Raw genomic sequence first — 26,530 nt, 5'->3', positions numbered from 1 at the left:
GCCCTTTGTTTCATTCACCATAGTGCTTAAACTTACGCAGGCCTTTCTGTCAATCCTAAAAAACTCACTACATGTAATTGTTCTACTTCATATGCACAGAAGCTCATGGAGTAGAAAGCAAGATCAAAAATCACCTAAAATTTTTACTGTAATGAATGGTCTTTGAGTCTTAATTGTCAAGTTGTAGGTATCAGCTCGAAGTTCCAACATATCCCCCCATTCAGGTATGCCATTCCTGGAAGTTCAGGACTTGTGTAAGGTGGTGTGTTGAATACCTCATCCTTATTTAGAAAAGAATCTTGGACAGATACCCTTCCTTACCCTTCTCTAGACTTCTAAGTGGGGGTTGCACATTTTTACTTTATGTGCTATTTCAGGCAGAATTTCAAAAAGGAAGTAAGGTAGCTCAGGCAGAATATCATTCAGATTCAATTAAACTGCTTCCAGTGTCTCTGCTAGCTTGCTTAGGGTAAAGTTCAGGTATTTGTGCAAAGTACCACATCTTGGACATTTTCTTTCACCTGTTGCTGAAGAATGCAGCATTTTCTGTGAATCAGCAGTTAACTATACCCTTGATAAGCAGTAATAGGGCAATGGCAGTAGTAATATGGTTCTAAACATATGTGATAAAATAATACCCAAAGTATTAATCCTTCTTTTAATGCTTGCTTATATTACAGTCATGCTTTGTCTGGGGGTTTACATGTTCTGTATAGAAAGTAGGACAGCAAGGAAGTGGTTGGAAGGTGAGGGAAAAGCAAAAGGGATCCCGGAGCCTCCTCATACCACAGCACCCACCATCAGGTGATGTTCATAGGAGCTTTTTTCTTAGGAACATCATAGGATTCCAAAGGATGAATGATTTTCTTTCTTTTCACAAGCAACTATTGTCAGTTTTCTTATAAATAAATAAAGGGATTGTGGTAAGATTTTGGTGACTCTGGACAGTCACAAAAAAAGCAATTCATGTATCCAGACAAACCTGACATTTGAAGAGCTTCCTGAGGCAGTGCCATCCCCTTCAATTCTTATTTTTTCTGTGCTGGAGCCCCTGATGAAACTCTTCTGCATTGTTATTTCTAGTATTTTGGACCAGTAAATATTAGAACTAATATAAGGACTCTGATACTGTCAGTTGCTCTACTTTTATCACTGCTTACTGCATTTTAGGGCAATTACTTCTTTTCCTTTCTAAGAGTATGTAGTATTCACCGTATTTTGCAGTGTGCCATGAAAACACAACAGGTCAACAGTGACAAAAATTCACAGTTTTTATTTGATTATGAGTTCATGAGAAAATAGAACTAACCAGTAAATAATAGTGATGTGAACATACAGGAGTTATGTGCAGCAAAGGTATTTGTCAACAAGTTTTGTGATCTGTAAAGTTTTATCGTACATAGGCCTTCAGTGAAGCTAATCCAAATATATCAGCTAAATTTTGTCATGGGGTAGTAAGAATGACTCTGGGTTTACATTTTGCAAGGGGTTCTCAACTGTAGGTATTTCCTGCAGCACATTCACCATCTGACCCTTACCCATTTTACACACTCTCTTAATGCCAATTATAAGAAGTTCACTACTATTTTGTGACTTTACTTGCTTTTTTAAAGAGTTTACTCTCAACATGTAATTAATGCTATGTATTATACTGCAAGAAATGAGTATGACTTTTAATGGGATATGTAGTATTGTTTATGTAGGTTTGGTTTGCTCTCCCTCAGTCGTTATCTATTGTACCTTTCTATTTAATCACTAGATGGCAATATAGCAACGCTCCGTATCAAAAGTTGCTAGAACCAGAGGTGGGCTTTTTCTATCACATTTTTCACAGCAGAGCTTAAATAATTCACCCCACCCCCCGAAATGGGAACATATGCATTCTGGCAATTTCAGTAAATTGTTTCTTAATGGTGTGAGTTCTTTCTGTCTTATTAACTGCTGCTTTTTTAGACAAGTGAAGTGCAGAATAATCAAGTAAGAGAAAATAAAATTGCTTTATAAAAAAAAGTCTTTTTTTGTCCAAATAAGGAAGAGAGTCTATTGATTCATCTGAATCATCTCATATAGAATCATAGAATCATAGAATCATTTCGGTTGGAAAAGACCTTCAAGATCATCGAGTCCAACCATTAACCATGCCCACTAAACCACGCCCTGGAGTACCCTGTCCACTCGCTTTTTGAATACCTCCAGGGATGGTGACTCAACCACTTCCCTGGGCAGCCCATTCCAATGTTTGACAACCCTCTCAGTAAAAAAATTTTTCCTAATATCTAACCTAAATCTCCCTTGCCTCAACTTGAGGCCATTTCCTCTTGTCCTGTCTCCAGACACCTGACAGAAGAGACCAACACCCACCTCACTACAACCCCCTTTCAGGTAGTTGTAGAGAGCGATAAGATCTCCCCTCAGCCTCCTCTTCTCTAGACTGAACAACCCCAGAATATGCTTGGTTATTTTGTGGAAACACCTTTTATTGATGCCAGTGGCACTTTGTTAGCATCTACAAGAACAGAATTTGCATCATTTTCGCCTTTCCAAATATTTACTGAGGTAAGTCTGGAAGTTAATATATCTGTTGATAGAGAAACACTGAAGTAAGTTTGTAGTGAAACAACTTGTATCCAATAATCATATGCAAGAGTGTCCTTAGCATCCCTCTTCAGAGCACTGAGCCCGTAGACTAATTCAAATTCTAGTCAGACTGGACAGGATGCTTATCACTAGACAAGGTATGAAAACTGAAATTTCAAACTCTGTTTCTCAGGAGACATATTTTCCAGTGAAATGAGAGAAAAAGAAACACGACGAGTCTTAACTGAGCTACCAGCTTTTTTTGCTTTTGGAACCTTGGACAGACTCAACAGTTTTGCTCAGTATTTGGTAAACAGTGAGAGGCTCTTAGGCTTCTTAGGTCTCTGAAACTCAGCAGCAGCTTCTCAGGAAACAAAACAGTTTGTAAGAATAGGAATAGGTTCTGTTCTGCATGACATTTTCTCCAGAATCCCAAACTAGAAAGCTTATATTCCTCCCAGGTCTGCTTTGTACTGAGCTGAATTTTTCAATTTTTAAGTTTCTGTCAGCCCTGCTATATCCTGATGTAGTGAAACAGAACTGTTTGGGCCTTGATATTTGAACAAGTTATCTTCTTCAGAGATGCCGGCCTTTGCACCCCATCAGATCCATTATTATCCTTTGTATTTAATGAATGAGTCATATTATGCCAACTGAAGTTAGGGAATTAATTTTGGAAAGCTCTGCAGCTACTATTATTTGAAAAGTAACAAAAATAATTTCTCTGTCTTGATTAGCTTGCATTATCCACACTCTCTGTTTCCTGGGAGTATTTGTCAAGGAAACCTCTTAAGTTTCAAACTCACTCCAGACTTGATGTGTTGGAGCTACTAGAGCTGTGTTCATATCAATGTATATCCTAATAAAGTGACAGTATGCTATGTACCTAAAACTGGAGGACCACACAGATTGTTGATCTCTGTAAGGAATCCATCAATGAATGGATTAGCAAAATTAATTAATAATTCTGTGGAATACACTGAGCATGGGCAAGTGAAGCATATAAGCATAAGGATATAGAATTACATCATGTGAATTTGTTATTTTTTGTAGGATTATCTATGTTAGTTGCTCACCAAGCATACTAATATTTTCTGCTTTCAGTGCTTAGAATATCTGCATTAGGGATGCATGTGTAACTGTCAATGTGATGTGCGCACACACACAGACACACACTGTAAGAAGCTAAGAATTCTTCCCAAAGACTTAGAAATTCCCAAGATTCATGACTATTTCTGTTGTCACGTTTGCTAGTCTGCATGATTTACAATAAGCCTATTCCTGCACATAGGTTATCTCTTTTCAGCCCCATTTTCTGTTACTGCTTATCAGCACAACTCTTGCTGAATTATCAGTGGCCCTGATCATCATCTGCAACATGGCTTGGTATTAGTTTTTGTTCATCCAATTTCTTCTCCACATTCCAAGTAGCTCAAAGGAGGTTGTGGGAAGGATGGGGAGAAGGTGTCCTCAGTAATAGTGAAAGTTGTATTACTCCATGGAGTTACAGTGTTACAACCATTAATTTATTTTTAACTCCAGATACTATCTTCTCAGCCAGATCTTTCAGTCATGTACAGTTCTCAGACAGCACTGAGATAGGAATATGCCTGGTTTGGTAAATCTAGAAGTTAAAGTCCAACTGCAGGCAAATTTTGATCTTTTTCTCCATGATTTCTTTTCATCATCTGTCTTCTGGAATTAAAACAGAAGTTGGAAATAATTTTGTACCACTGAAGGTGCAGTTCTTCTAAGAATGTGACATTAATCATGTAGTTGAATTTCTTTCAGTCAGTTCAACTAACTGAAGTTTTCAAGTTTCTCTGTTTGTCTGTTGTTTCTTCCATTTCAAGATTATGAACAGTCGATATACCTGCAATATCTGATGACATCATAGCAAAAATACATGGAAAGCCAACAGTATTTCAGGAATGCTTTGTTCTAGATACTCCTTTTATAATTCCAAGGCCCAAACAATCACTTCCTAGGAAGGAAAATTACATCTCATTCTGTTTCCTCCAAAATAGCGACCTCTCCCTTAAATGGTCTGCATGTTTTCCAACAACAGCAGTTTTACTATCAAATTTTGGAACGTGCTATGCAAATGATGGATTCAACACTTATATAGAAATAAAAGTTCCCTCAGATGCTTTGACCCAAGGCCTAAATAACAATGTAATTGATGTGGCTCTAACACATAATGGAATCATATTTTTAATAAATGGTACTTTTTATAAACGAGAAGCTAATTTTTTTTTTTTAAACTTGGAGTAGAACACAAGCTTCCTGAAAGTGAAATAACTGGAATACATTCAAGATATTGGTGTTCATCTGTCTATCCAGTGCAGGTGGCTTATCTGTAGTTCTCATTTGACATTTCAGATACGGATGGTCTTCATTAAATGTCTGGATGAATCTATTTTAGATCTACTTTGCATTGATGTAATGCTGGATTTAGAATTAGAAATGACCAGACTGCAACAAGTTTATTTAAAGAACATTTTGAAATAAGGTCTGCACATTGTCTGTGGCTTTCACTGCATGAGCTCATGCAGCCATGTGAAATAATTTTTAGCATCCCAGCTTAAATTTGTAAATGCGTTTCAGTGAAGCTCTCCTAATTACATTAGCTGAAAATGCATCCCGAAACATCTTGATTTCTTAGTGTACATCCTGGATATAAACTTTAAGAGAAGTTACTATTTACCTAATTGCCATTTTTTTTAACAGAGTGGAAAACAATTAAGTACTTTGGCAGCATGGACATCTTCTGAGGTTTATCTTGGATATAATGAAACATTTAATAACATAGGAGATGATACAGCAAACTTTGTGAAGTTCTTATATTTTCCAAACACTGCTCCTTTATCTGTACAGGCTGTTAGCTATGACCTAGTCCCATCTGAAATTACATTGTTGCTGATCTGCAGTGGCTGCAGCTCCTCCAGACTTTTTTTTCTGGCAGTTTATAATGAAGACAGACAATCTGGGGGCTTAAGAAATTTTTACTTACCTGTTCCTTACAGTTCTGTTGAGGATGATATACATAAATGCAGCATTATCATCTGGGCTGCTGCAGGATGACGTGAGCGTTTAGTAAACTTACAAAAGCAACACAACTAATGGATATTTTCAAATATCTGGATCAAAACTTTCTCCATCAGAAATGTCACAAGGGAGCATTACTCACCAGATTATTCTTGGTTAAGTATACTATATTTTAAGTACTTATTAAGTATTTTTTTAACTAAGTGGTAAAGTAAAAGAGATTTCAAGTAAGAGATCATTGAAGATACCTTTTTGTAAATGACAGTAGTAGAATAATACTTATTCATTTCATTGGTCTGTCAAGAGTGAAAATTATTATTTTTAGATGGACAGACATACCAAGAAGAGAGTTCGCAAACTAGTTATTTATTCTTCAGGTATTGTTAACCTGCATCCATATCAGTATGATTCTAACCTGCACCCCCTATTCAGTATGATTCTAATATGAAAACTCTGGCTTTCAGCCTTAGCATTTGTTACAGGAAGTTAACTTGATTATTTTTGTCCAATTCTGTTTGACTAGGAGTTTAATGGCATGATAGCTCTCAGGAGAAGGTGACTGAAATACTACAACTTTTTCAGTACATCAAAGAGAGATTATTTTACAACTTTCTAACTTTAAGGCACTCGCTTTCAGATTATAATCACAGCATCATATTGAAAATACCTGGAATTCCCAAGTAGAACACAAGTGTTATTAAGAAAAGTCCTTTTATTCATTATTCCAGCCTCAGGAAACCCCATCAAGTCTTTTCCCAAGGTATTTGCTAATCTTTAGTTGGCTGTTAAAGGATAATTCAACTAAGGAGGTACCATTCACTCTACAGACAATGGTATGTCTTTTTTACTACTTGAGTCACCTGGTAACTGTACAAAAGTCTAATCTGAGTCCATCTCTATGAAGTTTGGAGTTCAGTGGAGCAGTGCTGGACACTACTACAGCCATATCCTACAAAATTGTTCATGAAACTTGAGAGATCTTATTCTATGGTTTTGAGCTGTTCTAATCAAAAACCCTTCTGAGTGTGCAGGATCATATGGAAAAGCTCTCTCAGGCAAAATTAGCCAGCTCCAAAGGCCACAATAAATATTCATTGGGACAAAGCTTGCAAGATGAAGCTATCAGGCTTACTGGACACTCACTCTTACCTACTGATGCATCTTATGTGACATAGAGGATGGATCCTAACAACGTAGCCTGGTGATGGCTTGAGAGCTGAGCTTATCATTGGAAATATGGCAGCAGCTGAGAGACTGCTTACACAGAACAGGAAGCATCTAGGCAGAGCATGGCAGAACTGCCAGCCCAACTATTGCACGACTTTGGTAAACTGGACAGCTGAGCTTATGGTGATTTGGTTTGCTCATTCACCTCTGTATAAAGGTGGTCACTTCAACCAGGGTGAAAAAAAAAAAAGATCAAGGCACTAATGGTTGCTCTTCTTCCATGTGGAATGGTCTGGAACTCATCAAAATTTCAGCCATATCTGAATTTCATTAGAGTTAGGTAATTAATTAATCTGTGCTCTTTCTTAAACTCCCTGTAGTTTCAGGGCTGAGTTGGACAGCAGACATCTTAATCTGAATAGGATGAAATTATTTAGACAAACTCCTCTTTCCTTCTTTCTGTAGCCAGAAGAACGAAAAGCACAACAAACCCCTTACAAAGCCTGTTCAGCTGAATAGCCCCTCCACGGTGAAAGTGCTTTCAGAGATTAAGGTATACTACTCAGAATTTAAAAATGTCAGACATCACAAGCAGCCACTTGGAGTTCCACCTACAATGACATTGTAAAAGCATCTATGAATGATAGTGTTTCTTAGAGCAATCTTTTTCTTAACATACGCTAACTCCATATTAGCTCTGGATGTGAAGGGGAAGCTTCTTGTTATCACCATTAGTATGGTGGATTATGTATACTGTCAAAAATTAAAGGGCTACTTACCATTAATCAAAGTTCTTTGAGATGTGTATGCCATATGCCTATTCATCTTCTATCTATCTCTGGAAGAGGTCCTCATAGAGCTGTTTAGATATAGAATTATGGGGTTGAGAGGACTACAGAGTATATGGTGTGGTCTCCTTTATGTCCCTATGTGCAAAAAGATGAAGCATGACCATGCTTCATGAATACTGCTCAAGCCACATGGCTTCAAGTACTAACAGCACATGCATCCAGAGTGGCAGTGTGCCTATGGGGATTATATCTTCAAAAACTCCAGCTAGCGCTGAGTACCTCCCTATTTTCTCAGAAACATTCCTGTATCTGAAATGTATACAGTTACCACTGGCATTTCATTATTACATAAAACATTGTGCAGTATATAAGTATTTTAGAGTAGCTGATCATTTGGTGAACTAGTTTGTCCAGTCATTGTTTTATTAAAGACACTGGTATCCCCCCTTCCTCTTATGAGATCATACATGGTAACACTACTGGAGTCAGTAGATTTAAATTTATACAGTCATTAAAAGCAAATTAAGGAGTTTGCCTTCCTTCTTCAAAATAATGCTCCTTATATCTATACAAAGACCCATCTTCTATCCCCATGACATCCAGATTCTTAAGCAAAAGAATTCCAGTTGACAAAGGAAATTATCCTGCAAGATCTTGTGGTTTTTTCTTCTTTTTTTTTTTTAAGACAGAGTGAGATTGAGAGGGCAAAAGATATGTCTGTCAGCCACTAGGCATAGTGGATGAGGGAAAGGCTGTGGATATTATCTTCCTAGACTTCAGCAAGGCCTTTGACACTGTCTCTCATGGCATACTCCTTGAGAAGCTGGCGTCTCATGGCTTGGACAAGTGTACTCTTCGCTGCGTGAAAAACTGGCTGGATGGACGAGCCCAGAGGGTTGTGGTGAATGGGGTGAAATCCAGTTGGCAGCGGGTCACAAGTGGTGTTCCCCAGGGCTCGGTGTTGGGTCCCGTTTGTTTAATATCTTTATCAATGATTTGGATGAGGGGATTGAGTGCACCCTCAGCAAGTTCGCAGACGACACCAAGTTGGGAGGCAGGGTCGATCTGCTTGAGGGTAGGGAGGCTCTACAGAGAGATCTGGACAGGCTGGATCGATGGGCTGAGGCCAATCGTATGAAGTTCAACAAGGCCAAGTGCCGAGTCCTGCACTTCGGTCACGGCAACCCCATGCAGCGCTAGAGGCTTGGGGAAGAGTGGCTGGAAAGCTGCCCGGCAGAGAAAGACCTGGGGGTGCTGGTTGGCAGCTGGCTGAATATAAGTCAGCAGTGTGCCCAGGTGGCCAAGAAGGCCAACGGCATCCTGGCCTGCATCAGAAATAGTGTGGCCAGCAGGAGCAGGGAGGTGGTTGTTCCCCTGTACTCGGCACTGGTGAGGCCGCACCTCGAGTCCTGTGTTCAGTTTTGGGCCCCTCACTACAGGAAAGACATTGAGGTGCTGGAGCGTGTCCAGAGAAGGGCAACCAAGTTGGTGAGGGGCCTGGAGCACAAGTCTTATGAGGAGCAGCTGAGGGAACTGGGGCTGTTTAGTCTAGAGAAGAGGAGGCTGAGGGGAGATCTTATCGCTCTCTACAACTACCTGAAAGGGGGTTGTAGTGAGGTGGGTGTTGGTCTCTTCTGTCAGGTGTCTGGAGATAGGACAAGAGGAAATGGCCTCAAGTTGAGGCAAGGGAGATTTAGGTTAGATATTAGGAAAAATTTTTTTACTGGGAGGGTTGTCAGACATTGGAATGGGCTGCCCAGGGAAGTGGTTGAGTCACCATCCCTGGAGGTATTAAAAAAGCGAGTAGACGGGGTACTTCAGGGCATGGTTTAGTGGGCATGGTTGATGGTTGGACTTAATGATCTTGAAGGTCTTTTCCATCCTATATGACTCTATGATTCTATGGCTTGTCAAAAGACTTCTCTTTAACTTGGGGATGTATATGAATGAAGTACATGTAGATATCATATGAGAAAGATAACAACTATAAGAAAAATGAATTTGAAATAAATACAGCCATAATCTTTTGTAAATTTAAATTACACAAATGTGTATTCTTGCTGCTTTTCTTCTTACAGACTGCTTTGGGAATATATTGATAAAAATGAAAAATAACATCTTATTTGCTGCAATAACTGGCTTGAGAGAATTAGTAAAGCTTTCTGTGTGGACAAGTGGAAAGAAAAACATGGTCCTTTAATTGAATCTATCTGCTAATGTATACATGTTATTAATTGATGGTTTGAGAATATACCGCCAGACCTATCCTTTGGAAATTGAAATATTTAGCTCTACATTTAGCTCTGAAGATTCTTGGTCAATTGTAGCTTTTCAACACAGCATGATTTGAATGTCTACTATCTGAACATGGGAGATGAGGTAACATTTTGGTTTCTGATAGCTTTTGAGGAAAAGGTCGCTATAAGTACATCTCTGGAAGTCTTCAGGCCAAACATACTACAACTAGAAAAAAGCAGCAGTTATGAACTTGCTCATGGAATCTGTGTTAAAAATGAGGTACGGTTGGGGTTTTTTTCAAGTTTCTTTCAAATATAAGTTTATTTCCACTATATTTTGCTATATATGTTCATTTTCTGCTGTATTTGGGCAATATTTGGGATAGTCCTTACATGTATGTAGAAGGAATGGAGAAAGGCTTCTTTCCACATGCATTCACTGCTGTTGAGACTGCGCAGCAGAGTATATGCTCACATAGGTCCACGCAGATTAATTTTCTACTGATATAGCCATTATTTCCTTAAAACTATAAATCAAAATAGCATCTTAACTAAGGTCAGCACTCTAAATTTGTGTATTAACTACACAATTCTGCAATATTAAGATTTCTTAATAAACATGAACAATAAGTCACATAAGCTGGAAATCATCTACCCAAATTTAGGCAAATGGAACACACTTAAATATCTCTTAAGTGTTTGTCAGCTTTTCATCTTATCTGCCCCGTTCCTGCTGCGATGTTTCATTCAGGTGTCTAATGATCCAAACATATCAAAAGTGTCTCTCTTGTGCTTGAACAACCTGCTAATTTAGATGGCTACACCATAATCATAGCATGTTGTGAAGCAACTGCCATTTTGTAGAATTTAAGTCCTGTTGCTCTCTACAAGCTCACCCTTTCCTAAATAGCTCAGAAACAAGGCTCCTTTATCAATCCCATAAAGGAGGCCCATCCACTAGTATAAAAACACTGACCTAAGCATGATTGTTTTGGCAAGGTTTAGGACAGGTCCTGGACTAAAGAGATAGGAAATACCAAAAGTAGATGGGGTAGAGGACAGGTCACATGGCATACGCCTCATCCTCCTAGATGCAGCGTTGTGATTCTCACCGGTGATACAGAGTGGGTAGATTGTTTCCAGCTCTATCTCAATGCCATGATGTATCTTTGCAACCTTTCTTGAGACAGATTCATTTCCAGTCATGTCACAGACATCACTGTTTTCCTCTAATATATGTTAGAATGCCTGATCATGTTGTGCAGAGTGCGTTCTTATTGTGTGTGGGAATGTTGTTGAAGGAAAATTGTTGTGGTGATCTTAGGAGCTATTTCCTTCACTGTGTGGTGCCTATGAAGAAGAGAGAGTTGAGGATGTAGGTAGCTATATAATTCTGCTGTCCAGTGACCCTGGCTCTTTGATCTTCCTTTTCTTTCCTTTGTCTTCCTCACTTTCCAGCTCCCACCCTCTCTCAGGGAATTCTAATCCTCCTCTCTGTGCTTCTTCCCCACGGGAGGCTGAGAATGGGGAACTGGCCGTGGTGACTGAGTGCTGGAGTGTTTGAAATAGTGACTGATTAGAAAAAAAGGATTTATTTTTTCTTCTGAAGCTGACTGTGGAATGGGATTGGCATTCTGGTAGAGGTGACCAGGTAGCTACCATGCATATGGTCATGTCCTCTTAAAGACACCAAGTTGTTTCACTACAGCAGTGTCTGCAGTAGAAGCTAGTCATTTCTCTTCTGTGACATGGAGATCTTCAAAGGAAAGTGGAATGTGTGATTCCAAAAAGAAATTATGCCAAATCGCTGAGGATGTCTGTATGAAGCAAGGAAAAGACAGGAGATAGGAACGAGGGTGCTGAATTGTGAAGTCCTTGCAAGTACACTGCAAGCATGACAGTGCTTTTATTTTCCAATGTTTCAAGAAGGAGCTGCATTGGTAGGATGAGAATAGATCTCTCGGGCGCCTTTTCCAAAGGAATCTGAAGAGTGTAAAACTGCTGAGATGTTCAAAGAGCACAGGCTTAGTCTTTTGTGCTAGGACACTTGTCTCAACTAAATGAAGGCTCTTAGTTTATGGGATATATGGACCTATAGTTCAGATATCTAATTTAGGGTAGATGAATGCCAGGTACACTGTTTAGGCAACTTAGAACCACATGAGCAGAGAAAAGATTCAGCCTCTCACTTAACATAGGTACTGTGAAGGACCCATTTGTATGAGTATTACTTATTTTGTAATAAGTTCCAGAAGTGGAATTGCACTATTTTTTCCAATTCCCCGGATATCATGACGATATCCTTTATCTCAGTAGAAGCATCACTGTGGTTTAAAGATTTTTATTATTGTTATTTTTTATTCTCTTTTAGACATTTACATTTTACTACCAAACCAACTATACTTTAGAAGCCCATTATACAAAGGCATTGTGAGTATCAGAAAATTTATTCAGTACATGTTGAGCTGATAATGTAGTTTTGATAAGTGGGAATTAAAAATCTCATCAGTACTACACTAACTGCCCTGACAGTTATTACATAAATTAAATAATATAGTTAATAATGCTAAAGAGAAAATACTGCTTGTTGCTGTAATACATCAAGAAGGGCCATATGCAGCCCACAATGGACATAAGTTACATTAGGGAAAGCAAATAAAATATTTATAAAATATAAAATAGATAATCCTGTTACAAGGGGTTTATTTTACCTAATACATAGATTCACTCTAAAGTTTCTTTTCACTGTTTGTTCCAGCTGACAGGCTTTTCAGCATTTATGTTTTCTTGGATGAAGATACAGCTGTTGAACAAACCTACATCCCAAGGTTATAATCACTGATGAGGATCTGGGGTTGGAGATTAGCCTTACATTCCACATATAAACTAAGAGCTATTCTTCCTAGAAAGATACACAAGAGAGAGTACTGAGTGTGGCACATGACTGAGCCACCTCATTCTCTGAAGGAGATGACTTCAGCTACTGTTAAAATAAGCACGTCAACATGTAGCCTTAGTACAGTGCTATGGCAAAGGACCGAATGGGATTTTTGTATATATAAGAAAGAGAATATGAATAAGAACTAAAAAGGTCAGTTTGCTTCAGTGCACAGTGTTGATAAAGCTGAGATGAATATATTGGTGTCCAGGTCTAACACCCTCTGTTCAAAAGGAATGTAAAAATACTAAGAAGGCTTTAGGATCACAAAAATGATCTGGTAAGTGAAGGAAAAGGTTCGCAATGTGATGCCTAAGAGATCAGTTTGTTTCATGTCTGATAAAAGAAAGTGGCCATTGCCCTCAACATTCTTGTAATGCTTGCAACTCTGTGCAAGAAAATGAATGTAATTTAATGTCAGGCTTAAGTGTTCCATCAGGTATGCTGTAGGAGTTAGAAAGGTATGGTTTTCCCAGTACACAATGGCCACATTACTCTCTGTGAGGTGAAGGTGTGTTTGTTTTCAGTCTCCTTTGAAGCATCAGTTTGAGCACAGATTAATATATCAGACTACTTGTGAGAGTGTTATTCCACGGGTGCATGGGTTGTTGGACCTCATTCCTATGTTTAAAATTAATTACTGTTCCCTGTTATTTCAGAGGCTTCAAGCCTTCATATGTCACTGTCGTGAAAGAGATTTTGTTACATGGCTTTGGTTTAGCAGCAATTTAGGATTTATCAATATTTTTGAGAAAGATCACAAGATTGGGTTGTATAATTTTAATCATCAGCCAATTTAACAGAGTGAGTCGATGGAATTTGTTACAATCAAATTTGCAACTTAGTTAAAGATTCGAAAATGGCAAGGATCACCCAAAACTTACAGCAGGGTTGCACACAGATGGAGGTTAAATCAAATCACGCACATGCACAGACAGATAAAATGGTTCTGAACCACACAGGCAGGCAAATAGTTCTGAACCAAACTGCCAATGCACACACACAGATAAAGCAGTTCTGAACCAAATTTTACACACACCCACACACACACAGAGGTTAACCTATGATTAAAATTTCTCTCTCGTGAGTTTCATGAATTACTCACCTTTATGTGCTGGCATTCATCAAGGGACAGTCAGTGAACCTCGCAAAATCAGGCCTTTAAGTCCTCGCGAAATCATCGACAGACGATCTATCAATCCTTGGGAAATCCACCCCAAGAGGTGTCCCAGTGTCCCAGCTCAGGAGAGACACTGGGTCACACAGCCCACTGCTGTCCTGGAGAGCTCAAAAGGTCTCTCCTTGGATCACTATTTATCAGGTCTCAAGATGTTTGGCTTCAGTCTTTACTTTACATTCTGGCCACAATTCTTATCATTCTGATACACAATTCAGGCAGCAGATGGCCCAGGTGTGGCCAGAGTGCCTGATGCTCAAAAGTCGCTGCACTTGTAATCAAGATAACAGCACAATGGAGGTTTTCCCAAAGCATGCATGGCTTATCCTGAGATCTCAGAGTGACCCAGGGGGCTGCACCACTGTCCTGGTTTCAGCTGGGATAGAGTTAATTTTCTTCCTAGTAGCTGGTACAGTGCTGTGTTTTGAGTTCAGTACGTGAAGAATGTTGATAACACTGATGTCTTCAGTTGTTGCTCAGTAGTGTTTAGACTAAAGTCAAGGATTTTTCAGCTTCTCATGCCCAGCCAGCGAGAAAGCTGAAGGGGCACAAGAATTTGGCACAGGACACAGCCAGGGCACCTGACCCAAACTAGCCAATGGTGTATTCCATACCATGTGATGTCACATCTAGTATAGGAACTGGGAGTGGGGGCAGGGAATCGCCGCTCGGGGACTGGCTGGGTGTCGGTCGGCGGGTGGTGAGCAATTGCACTGCACATCATTTGTACATTCCAATCCTTTCATTATTACTGTTGTCATTTTATTAGTGTTATCATTATCATTATTAGTTTCTTCTTTTCTGTTCTATTAAACCGTTCTTATCTCAACCCACAGGTTTTGCTTCTTTTCCCAATTTTCTCCCCCATCCCACTGGGTGGTGGGGAGTGAGTGAGCGGCTGCGTGGTGTTTAGTTACTGGCTGGGGTTAAACCACGACAACCACCAAAGTCCCAAAGTAGTCACCTAAGAACTGAAATGCTTTAGTTAGTTAACTAAATTTACTGTGCTTTATTCAAAAGAATTGGGATGTAATTAAAATGTCCTGACATACTCAGAAAGCAAAAGTAGATGCCTAATAGTCCTAACTACTGTGATTTGTATGCTTTACTATCAGCTTTCATTTATTTGTTCCCATATTACACTTATATTTTAGAAGTTATTTTGCCAGTCTCATATGTCCCCTTAAGTTGGTCTGACAATTGGTAATGAGCTCAGACTCTGTATTGTGTTTTATTTTGAAGATCTTCTTTTGCTTTCCATCCAAGACAAGATTTTCACATTTTCACTTATGTGAAGTATCCAGCCAAAGATCTTGGCAAATGATCCATGAAGAAGGTTAAACACTCCAAATGGCCATTCTTCTTTGAGTTCATCTTTGAATCGGCAGTACTGCAACCCATGTTAAAATCACTGGCATTGGAGCTCTTACGCCAGGATTCATTCCTTTTTTTTCATCCAGATACTCATTCATTTAGCAGGTATCATCAGACATTGATAATGCCGCCTTCATTTTGTTGAGGAAGCCCATGATAGGTTTAGGATACCAGATGATTTTAAAACCTTCTTCAACAATTAGCAAAGACTTTATACTTTGGTGAGCTCTCCTGCAGTCTTCTGAATTCTTCTGCCAAGTATCACCCATGAGGATCTCACTGCCAATGACTGAAACAATCTTAAATCTATCAGGAAATCTATCATTGGCAGGGCCCTACATCTTGCACCCCCATCTCCAAAGATACCAAGTCTTGGCAGAGAATACCGTATTTCTCTTTAGCTACAGTGGTAATCACCTGTGCCATTGATAGTAACAGTGATACATAAAAAAGCAAACGTATTTTCAGTTTGCACTGTGTACTTGGGGAGAAGGACTATAAGGGACTGAATGCCCAGTATTAGTACAGGTATTCCTCTGCTTCCTTCTAACTCAGATTAGCAAATTTATCAAACCTACTTTATGAGCAGAAATTACTTGTGGTTTCTGAGATAATTCTGCTTGTGTTTTTCCCAAGCACCCCCATGCAGTCAAATCTGGTTGTTTTCAGGCAGGTAACTTCCCTAGTCACTTTTGTGATGTGAATCCATCTTTGAGCCCTTCATTTAAGCATGTTTGAGTATTTCAGACTTCCTCCTCTCTGCTCCCTCCCCTTAGCATTGCTGTTCAGTTTCTCTTTCCATATCAGTTCATACCTGTAATGGTGGCAGGATCCTCGAAATGTCTGTGTGGATATGCCATTCCATTTTTTTTCCTCCATCCAAATCAGTCAAAATGGATTGCTTCTCAGCAAGGTACAGAATTCATGCAGCTGCTTTTAGGCCAGGATTCAAGGACAAAGCTCTTTGCCTTAGTATACTGGAGTATAGAGCCATAAAGACCCCTATATGCATCTGATGATATCATCACTGTGCCCTGCATCAAAGGACAAAGTAGCCTGATTATTCTTTTGTCAGAAATGGTTGATCTTTAAAAGTTTTGAATCAAGCTTCCAATTCAACTCTAATATTCTCCTTCAAGGAGTCCTAAAAATGCTAGTGAACAAACCTTGCCATTTCAGAATCTGAGATCACAGAAGGGAAATAGAGTCAGCTGTCTTCAGTACTGTTTGCAAGGACCGATGATTTTCTGAAATTGATTTCTTTATGGAAAACTACAATAGGAGCAACCAGCTAAGTGTTCTGTTTTAGGGCTGCCTGAGTCAACAGTCTCTGACTGATAGATTTCAGCTTCCGTGCTACAGTAAGTTGTCTTATGCCTTTCATCTTATCTCAACACAAGCCAGACTTCTGCAAAAAGTGAATTCAGATAGGATGTCTGTAATTCCATCTTCCTAATTCCAGATTCTACTGCACCTGTTAATGGGTTCAGTAATAAGCCCAAATCTCCCACAACAGCAATCAACCTCCCACGTGAAGTCGACTTTTCTGCATTTTACAATGTGGTTTGTCTGCAAACTAAAAAAAAAATCTTTCATCTGTTCACATTTTCTAAGCTGCTTCACTATCTCACTTTAATTGGACTTGTGTTTATCTATAAAGACCCATTTCACAGCAATTGTTAATCCATCCTCCCAAAGCAAAACTTATTCTAGCATTCCAAGAGAACTAGTCTGGAAATTAACATTGAAGAATGTAGTCTGTCCTTGGATAGCTGCTGTATTATTAAAAAAGTAACCAGGAAGTCTAATAAAGTCAAACTTGTTTCTCTGGAATCAACAAGTATTTAAAAATTACAGGCTGCCAGGACTGACTCTCATAGTCCCTCAAATATCCACCTGTAATACCACAATGATACCTGTATTAGTACAGTGGGAGTAAAATGGGACACTGACATTGTAGGTGATGTGATAATAAAATAAGAAATAATAAGTAATAATAATAATAGGTGCCTCTTGCCTCCAAATGAAATGACATTGATACTGCTCCATTTCATTTCCTTGGTGTTACTGATTTATTTCAAAATAAATTCTAACACAAATTCCTGGTTTGGGCAGGGGATTCTTTTGTAGAGAATTAACCAGCTGTGTTCTGTCAGTTGAACTGCAGCATAGCATCTTTGAAAATGCTGGTAAATTGCAGCATCAGGTAGGCACTGTAGCTTGATAAGGTAATTTGAAAAAAAAAATGCAGTAACAATGCTTCTCAGATTCTTATGAGCAAATCCCGACCCACTGCCAGGAGGATTTCACTCCAATTCATATCCTTCCAGTTAATTGACATCATGTAAAATAATATAAACATTGTCTAAGTAGAAAGGCAGAAGAGAGGAAGTTCACAGTACAGTATTGATGAAAAAGTGTCCAAGAGAGTAAGATATGAAAAAGTTTGTGGACAAGAAGGGAGCCATAGTGTTATCAATTAGTATGTATAGTATGATTGAAATAACCAGGGAGCTGCTAAAGTCCTGTGTACAGCCCCCATCAGTTAATATTTAAAATAGGGAAACAATTAGACATGATTTAGGGTTTAGGAACTAACTATTAGACAATGGGGCTTTATGTTTGTGTCAGAAAAGGTAATGGATTGTGGTCTGGTCAATAAACCTTGAAGAACTGCTTGGAACTGCCAAGATTAGGGAAGAAGTGGGTAAAAGGTAATTTCTACAGGGGGAGATTGCGACCACCGACTCATTGACCACCTACTCAAATGATACCATCTACTCAAAATAAGACAATGAAGGAAGAAGACAGAGTCTGTGCACTAATTTACATGAGGGGCGAAGAAGAAAGAACCAATCATTCAGGAAAATAACAATGAATATGTATTAGTTAAGTGTATAAATGTGAGGATTTTTGAGACAAGGGTGTGCTGTCTTGAGACAGGCACCCATTCATGCACATCAATGAAATCAATTTGAAAATACCTCGACTCTCTGTGTTATTGGCTTGCACACTGGGTAAATGAACCCCGTTTGTGGGAGAACAATAGTACTGAACCAGTATGCAGAATTGGTGCAATAGTCATGATTCCCATTAGTAGTGACCAGACTCCTCAAAGTGCATGGAAGAGGTTCATTTCTGGAATGTTTCCTGGGTAAACAAAAGTTTGTATTTTTTTCAGATATCTTCTATTTATGTTGACTGCCCTCCAGGAAGGCATATTGTTGTTGAGATGTAAGTTTTAATCATTTATTTACTTCTGGGTAACTAGTTGAAATAAATGCTGACATAGTGGTATTTTTAGCCTCATATATATCACTTCTTAGATTTATAAAATGTTTCTTTCACTGCATAAAGGCATAAAAATAATTTAAATGTTTATCTTTTAGAATTATGTACAGATTTATATAGCTTATAACTTCTGAGGAAAAAAAAGCTAGCAAAATTTTTTTAAACATAAAATATCCAACTTTCCATAATATTATCAATTCTCATTATCATCCCTGGGAAAGCCAGCGTAATGTAAGTATCCTTTATCCTGTCTTGGGGCAGTGGGATGGAGAAGATGATCTTCTGTGGTTCATTCAACCTTATTTTCCTGTAATTCTCTGAAATGTTCAATCCATGATTGGAAGTACAGTATTATTAACTCAAACTTCATTCTTGTACTAAGACTTCTGACATATCAAAGAGTTCAGGAAAGTAAAAGCATAACCAATAGATCTCTTTTACCTTTAGAATTAATTTGAAACTAGCCTAAAATTCATCCCCAAAGCCAGCTTTTCATATTTTCTTTAAAAATTCATATCCTTAGAAAATTCTGTAACATCCTGAAATTATTGGGAAAGGTTTTTTTGTGAATAGAGTTCAGAATACCAAAATAATAGATGAAAAATTATTGTACAAATAATGATCATTCTTAAAGCATAGAATAATGAAAAATCATTTACATGTTTGTGCATGAAGTATTAAATGAAGCTAATTTATACAGATTATTTTTTCTTTGTCTTTTAGATCTGTAGATGTCATCTGTGAAAAACATAATTTCACTACCTACAAAACACCTGAGCGGGACACTGTATTAACAGCCCGAAGAAGACTAGGCATTTTGGACATACTGTCATATGAAATAAAGTGCTATATTTGAATATATATCACTTAATATAAAATGAGGCTGTTCTGATATTAATGTTCCTACCATCTTTTTCTTTTGTTACAGTACAGACACAGTACTTGTGAACTTAAAGTGAACTAGTATTCTAAGTATCTTCTACCAGAATAGCCTGATTGAATCAATGCAGAAAACTATTGAAATATTTTTTTCTTTTCTGAGATTACTCTCTGAAATACCTGCAAAAGCATTATCTGTACCTGATCCCAACAGGTTGATGGGCATTTGCTGTAGTTCAGAGTTTCACCCTTGTGCTGTTAAATGAACAGTGTAAAGAAACTGGGGCCTGTAATTTTTCTGTTATCTAAATTTTTAGTTACTAGTTCTGGGCAATGCTGATAGCAATAGTTGCCTACAAATCTTTAGAAACTAGTGTCGTTTTTAAGTTGATTTTAATAACATAAGAAGTTTAAACTGTATAGTGGAAACACTTGCTACTTCTGTTTGTAAGTCATAGAGAAGAGTGGCAGGTTGAAATGTTTCTGTCTAAACAATTGACATTATGTTATATCAAGATAAATAAAAATAAGAGGTTTAATAATTGTTAATGTTTCATTTCATTAGGAAATTTCTGTGGAACCCAACAGATGAGGACCAGGTTAGAGTTATAGGTTCCATTCTAGTTGGGCTGCATATGAAAAAGAGAAACAGAGTGCGACATTCAATATCTGACTAAAACTTCTCCTTTTTTAGATAGCCTATTAAGACTGGGGTAAATACGGTTGCCTAATGGAACTTCATTGTGAAGAGTATTTCCAACCTGTTACTTCCTTGTAAGTAAACTGCTGATAAGCTGTGAGGCACGAGGAAGACTTCTTCTACCAAGGTCATGCAGGGATGTGAAGCTGCAGAAAGCATCCAAGTCCAACGGCAAGAGTAATGTTATCAAATCTTTATGTTCCTTTTCACACATAGTACATACAGGACGCTTTGGTTTCAGTGGGTATTGCTGCACCACATCAGTGCTGTAATTGCAAGACCCCTTAAGATGCCTTAGGGTAAAACGTCTTGTCAGCATACTGCATACCTGTCTTACCCTCCACAGCGGTGGCAGCTCGACATGCTCACTGATCCATGCACAGTTCTGAATACAAAGGCTGTTTGTGTGCTTGTGCTCTTTTACTGGGATGTCACATTCCACATGTTTTACAGATATGATGGTGATTCATATGTTAGAAATGTTGAAGCAAATTTTGTATTATGGGAGATGAAAGGCAGAACTGGCTATGGGTACACTTCATTAATGAAAGAAGTAAGCCATCTACTGAGAATGTAGTTTAAATGTTTTATGCATAATGGCCTACATGCAAAGTATGACTGTTCTTACACATGCTGAGAACTCTTTAGTCTGAATGGATGTATATAGCTGCATAACATGTAAACATTTCATATACTGGACTTAACATCATAGACTATTCAAAGTTATGCATGTGGGAGGTATCGAAATAACACAGTAAACAGAAGAAAAATGTGCCCAATAGAATATAGTTTGGGAAATGAAATGTCAAAAATCACTTTGAAATTTCAGACTGCCTTCTCTCCAAAGAGAAAAAAAATTATATGCACTAATCCACATGGTCATGAAAAGTAATTCTGCCCGATCTATTTATAATTAAAATTAGTACATTGCTTCCTTTTTCAGTAGGATGGCAAAGGATATTTAAGCCAGCTCCTCATGTACATATAGTGTTACAGGACCTTTGGTAGCCTCCTCTGACAGCTCAATTTATGAAAGAACTCTTTGACACTCTTCTATGTATACATATACAGCTATGCTGGAGGTTTGGACATGATCCTACTTAGTCATTTGCAACCCTGACAGATACAGTCATCTCTTAAAGATAAGTAAATCAAATATACTGAAGCATGATGCCACATTTTCATGTACCATACTTTGAAATGATACATATTTAAAATTCACATTTTTAATCTGTTGGTTTGGGTTTTTAAATTTGTGTTTTTAACAGGCAGGTTGTCTGTATAAAGCACAGTCTTGGCCCATGATGCTTAAACAAAGTAAAAACTCTGCATTGGATAAAATATGGGGACCACAGGTATGAAAATGTATGTTTAGAAATAGCTGGTGATAGTGTGAATAAAATCTATTGTTATCTTACTTCATATTCTTGCATTACTGATATCCTTGGAGGAGGGGGGCATGATGAAGCATTGACAGGGTGGAATAAAGCTTATATGACAATATTGCATTGATTTAACCATAAAATGATCTAAAAGGATAATTTTGTGCTGACAATACATTATCAGCATTGTTAGTTATTATATTGCAAGAAAGGCAAAGGTATCACTTAATACTCAGTAAAGCATTCTTTGTGGTGAACAATAGGAATAATTGAAACTCTTGTAATACAGAAGAGTGGAACACAAAGAAGAGTGCTAGACAGGAAGCCAGAGGGGGATTATAGAACTAAAAAACATTCCTCAAATGCAAACACACACCAGGAAGCTGTCAGAAGAAGAGTGGGTACAAGCCAGTGGAAGTAGGATAAGCAACAAAAATTGTGTTCATCCTTCCTGAAAAATAAAGGCAAAGAATGAGTTCGTTCTTTCGCACAAGGCTGGAGTATCTGGCTTGAAATTTCTGCAAAATCTTGTCTTCACTGTGTTGTTCAGTGAGACAGAAATTTGTTTGAAAACCTCTCCACATCAAAGCCAGAAACAGTTTTGTTAGCAATGCGAGTTTGGAAAGGATTCCATTTGGATATCCTATTTATCAGTAGTTTCCTTGGCATTTAGGTCAACTTCATAGCGTTTATTTCCCATCTAAACAAAATTGTTTCACAGAACCCCAAATTTGGGCTTTTGCTCAAAGAGGCAATAATGTCATTACAATTCAGTAAGCATTTTTAGTAGTCTGTCTATCTGTGGTCTTGATACTAGAAACGCAGCTATAGTTAAATTTAGGGTGAAATCTATTTCATCATTACAGTTACATCTGTCTGTTTAAAACACTTCTACCATTAGAATATAATTCTAATAAAAACCATGCTGCTTTTATGCATCAATTCCTATTTAAGAAGCCTGACCTATTTGTACCCTTCTCGTTGCTAGAATCTAATCTTAATCACAAATACAACTCCGGATAAATTTAAATATCTTTGTAAAATAGTTTTGAATCATAGATCAGCCCAGGTTGGAAGGAACTCCAAAACCTCATCTGGTCCAACCTTTCGTGGGAAAGGGAGCCCAAGTTATATCTCATCTAGTACCATGTCCAGTCACATCTTGAAAACCTCCAGTGATGGGGACTATACCACATATCTGGGGAGATTGTTCCAGTGAATGATTGTTCTCACTGTAAAACAATTCTTTCTTACATCAAGATGAAGCCTCTCCCAGTGCAAATTGTAGCCATTGCCCCTTGTCTTCTCCATATGGCTCCTTCTGAAGAGAGCTCTTTTTGCTCAGTATTGCTCTTTTTGCCTTATGTATCAATAATATTATTGATATCACATTCTAGGGGAGGCTTGGCTTTCAGCATCAGACTCATTCCCGATCATATGGTTAGAAGAGCTGATGTACACATTTCCCCAGTTTCCTGCCTTTCGTAGGAGATTGTCAAGGTAAGGTAGGATGAAGACCAAGTGGTTTTGCTGGCCTTCAGCAGTCTAACTTTCCCTCAGCAACATTGGCTTCAGGATCTTCTGAGACTTTCAGTCTACAGGACACTTCCATTATTATTATTATACCAACTTGCAATATGTCTTTCCACATAAAAGCTTTTCATCTAACTGTTTGGATGTGGATGCTAATGGGGTTAATGTAACCTTGCTCTTACCAGTGAGGAACATTCTTGTAAACAGGAGAAAGGAATCCAGAAGATCTGGTGAGACAGGCAAGTTGAAAAGGCTTTCAGCTCACTGTTCATGAAGATCATATTCCCCATTATGAGCTCTACTCCAAGCAGTGATTCTTTACTATCTATTCAAATTGAAGAGTTTTGGTCTCTCGGTTAGCTCTGCTAGAGCTCTGATAGCTCTGACAGCTCATTTCATGCCATTTTTTAGACAGGCACTATTAGGTTAAAGTTTATTGTATGTGAAGATTAATCTGCTTTTCCCACCCTCTTGATGGTAGACTTGTGAAGGAGAAAAGCAGACTCAATTCTCCTGCCAGAAAACTGTTCTCTTAATGGAACCTTAATTAAATTTCTGCATCTTTTAATAAGAAAATCCTTTGAGTATGGGACTACAAACCTCTTCTAAACCTGTCCACTAAGACTACCTCTTCAATCACCATTACCTTGGCCCGTTAGTGTAGGTGAGAGTCATTTCCTCATGGCTGACCTTTTTTCTAGTTTTCTATGAAGATAACATGACTTTTAGAATACACATAAAACTCTTACCCAAGATTTTATTTTACTTTTATTTAGTCAGGAAAATGCTTGCATGCATCTTTTTTCCTAAAATTCATTCTTCCGCAGAAGCAACCCTTCGCATCTTTTATGTTAGTGTACCCTCTCTATCTACATTAACAGGATGATTTTCTAACAGAGCTTACATACATGTACCAATGGTATGAATGTAGACATGTACATGTATTGGGTCTGTGTGGCCAGGTTTTGGTAGTGGGGGGCTACAGGGGTGGCTTCTGTAAGAAGCTGCTGGAAGCTTCCCCTATGTCCGACAGAGCCAATGCCAGCCGGCTCCAAGACAGACCCACCGCTGGCCAACGCTGAGCCCATCAGCGATAGTGGTAGTGCCTCTGGGATAACACATTTAAGAAGGGGAAAAAAAACCTGTGCAATTGCAGCTGGAGGGAGGAGTGAGAAGGTGTGAGAGAACCAACCCTGCAGACCCCCAGGTCAGTGAAGAAGGATGGGGAGGAGGTGCTCCAGGCACCGGAGCAGAGATTCCCCTGCAGCCTGTGGGGAAGACCATGGTGAGGCAGGCTGTCCCCCTGCAGCCCAGGGAGGTCCACGGTGGAGCAGATATCCACCTGCAGCCCGTGGAGGACCCCACGCCAGAGCAGGTGGGTGCCCGAAGGAGCAGGCTCCTGGCAGGACCTGTGGCCCCGTGGAGAGAGGAGCCCACACTGGAGCAGGTTTTCTGGCAGGACTTGTGACCCCGTGGGGGACCCACGCTGGAGCAGGGGAAGAGGGTGAGGAGTCCTGCCCCTGAGGAGGAAGGAGCGGCAGAGACAATGTGTGATGAACTGACCACAACCCCCATTCTCCGTCTCCCTGCATCGCTGGCAGGGAGGAGGTAGAGAATCCGGGAGTGAAGCTGTGCCCAGGAAGAAAGGAGGGTTGGGGGAAGGTGTTTTTAAGATTTGGTTTTATTTCTCATTACCCTACTCTGGTCAATTGGTAATAAATTAAGTTAATTTTCCCCAAGTTGAGTCTGTTTTGCCCATGATGGTAATTAGCAAGTGATCTCTCCCCATCCTTATCTTGACTCATGAGCCTTTCGTTATATTTTTTCTCCCCTGTCCAGCTGAGGAGGGGAGTGACAGAGCAGCTTTGGTGGGCACCTGGCCTCCAGCCAGGGTCAACACACCACAGTACATATAGACAATACATCTTGAGAAACTCGGAGGAAGTAACCTCATTTTATGTTTGCTGTTTGATCAGATTCCCATTGGAAGCCATGCCAGGGACCCACAAGTTTTACAAGGTTGAAAGAATGTAAGGAGAATGTACAAACCATGAGATCTGGGGTTTTCACCTCCAAGCAGCCAAGCTGGATGGGAAAAAACAGAGTATGTTCTGTAATATCCACAGAACTAATGCTTTGTCCTGTCCAGGACTTTCTTGTGCAGGACTGTAGCCATAATTATGAAGCATCTTCATGCCCCTTTCAGATTGAGGAAAATATTTTCTGAAGGTTTTCAGAAATAAATTCTGAGGCATCTTCCAAGTGCTCTGTCTATTTTATATTCTGTCTCTTCTGTCTAGTAGTATCCTTAAGGTCTGTATAATAGAGACTGAATATGGTAAACTGAATACAGACTGACTTACAACTGTAAGATCACAACGTTCTCTAAAGTGATGTCTTCAGGAGAAATACAGTTACTGTAAGACTGATGTATGTGTTTGGTAAATTATTGGCAGTTTCTTAGCAGGTCTGTCAAGGGACTGAATTATATAATTTATGTTCATGTGGACATTTAATTTATGCTCAATTGAACATTTATGTAGCAGAATCTATTAATTTTCAGCCACTACTTGCACATAAAAAAACCACCACCCTGAATCTGTGTTTAATTGCTTTTCAAAGCTAGTTCAAAAATAAGTAACTCTTTTATTGTTTCTTTTCAGAATTACAAATCCTGTTTTGTGTTTCATCAGAACAGTACAAATGAAGGACTGCATGAATGTGGTGGTGCGTTTCTTCCCCCTCTCTGGACTGATCTACAAACTTGGGAAGTCTCGCTGGGCCTTAGCATAAGTGTAATGAGTTGGGCGGTTACGTGTCCCTTGACTGTATCAGGAACTCTTGCATGGCTAAGACAGGGGGTCATACTGACCGTTTCAAGGACTCTTGCTGCCCCAGTGGATGCGGGGGATGGGAGTAGAGATAATTCGTTCTCTCCTGACAACCTTGAGACATATCTCAGTCCTCTCCTAACCACCTTGGAGCATCCCGTATCTGAATCTTAACTCATTCTCTGACAGCTCTGGAGCCTTCCTTATCTGAATCGCAACTCGTGTAACGGTACCAGCGCAACTGGAATCCCAGTAATTTGCTAATGACTAAAGCCAATCATCTCCTGAACCTATAAACAGTGGTATGAAGTAAAACCCTTTGAGCTCTCCTGGGCCGCAGCAGGCTGTGACCAGCATCTCCCTCTGAGTGGGACACCTCTCAGTGCTCGCAAACTTTTCCATTTGTGAAGATCGGAGGTCTGTCACTGAAAGCCGACAAGACTTGGGCTGATACTCTCCGCTCCTGGAGGCTCAATCCTTGGCCTGTTGAGAAAGATGCCAAAGCATTTGATGTGAATATTTTCACTGAACTCAAGGGGAATTTTTAACAGCTGTACCTCTTTTACTTGCTTACATGTATATCTCTTAGTGTCTTTACGCATGTG

General features: G+C 39.1%; 1 protein-coding gene across 1 annotated transcript in view; it reads left to right on the top strand.

Moving 5' to 3' along the window:
- The window catches only part of CATSPERE (catsper channel auxiliary subunit epsilon), a 32,079-nt gene extending 5,751 nt beyond the window's left edge, over window positions 1-26,328 (top strand). The window contains 7 exon segments of the mRNA XM_052806658.1: window positions 4,838-4,925; window positions 5,308-5,606; window positions 5,608-5,668; window positions 5,670-5,780; window positions 18,491-18,543; window positions 20,633-20,732; window positions 25,758-26,328. Of these exon segments, the coding sequence (XP_052662618.1) occupies window positions 4,838-4,925; window positions 5,308-5,606; window positions 5,608-5,668; window positions 5,670-5,780; window positions 18,491-18,543; window positions 20,633-20,732; window positions 25,758-26,099 (1,054 nt within the window). The 3' untranslated portion in view covers window positions 26,100-26,328.
- Window positions 26,329-26,530: the final 202 nt, after the last annotated feature.

Source organism: Harpia harpyja, chromosome 13 (assembly GCF_026419915.1).
Source record: "Harpia harpyja isolate bHarHar1 chromosome 13, bHarHar1 primary haplotype, whole genome shotgun sequence".
Lineage (NCBI taxonomy): Eukaryota > Metazoa > Chordata > Aves > Accipitriformes > Accipitridae > Harpia > Harpia harpyja.
Note: the sequence above shows the minus strand (reverse complement) of the source record. Positions and strands in the feature narration are given on the sequence as shown.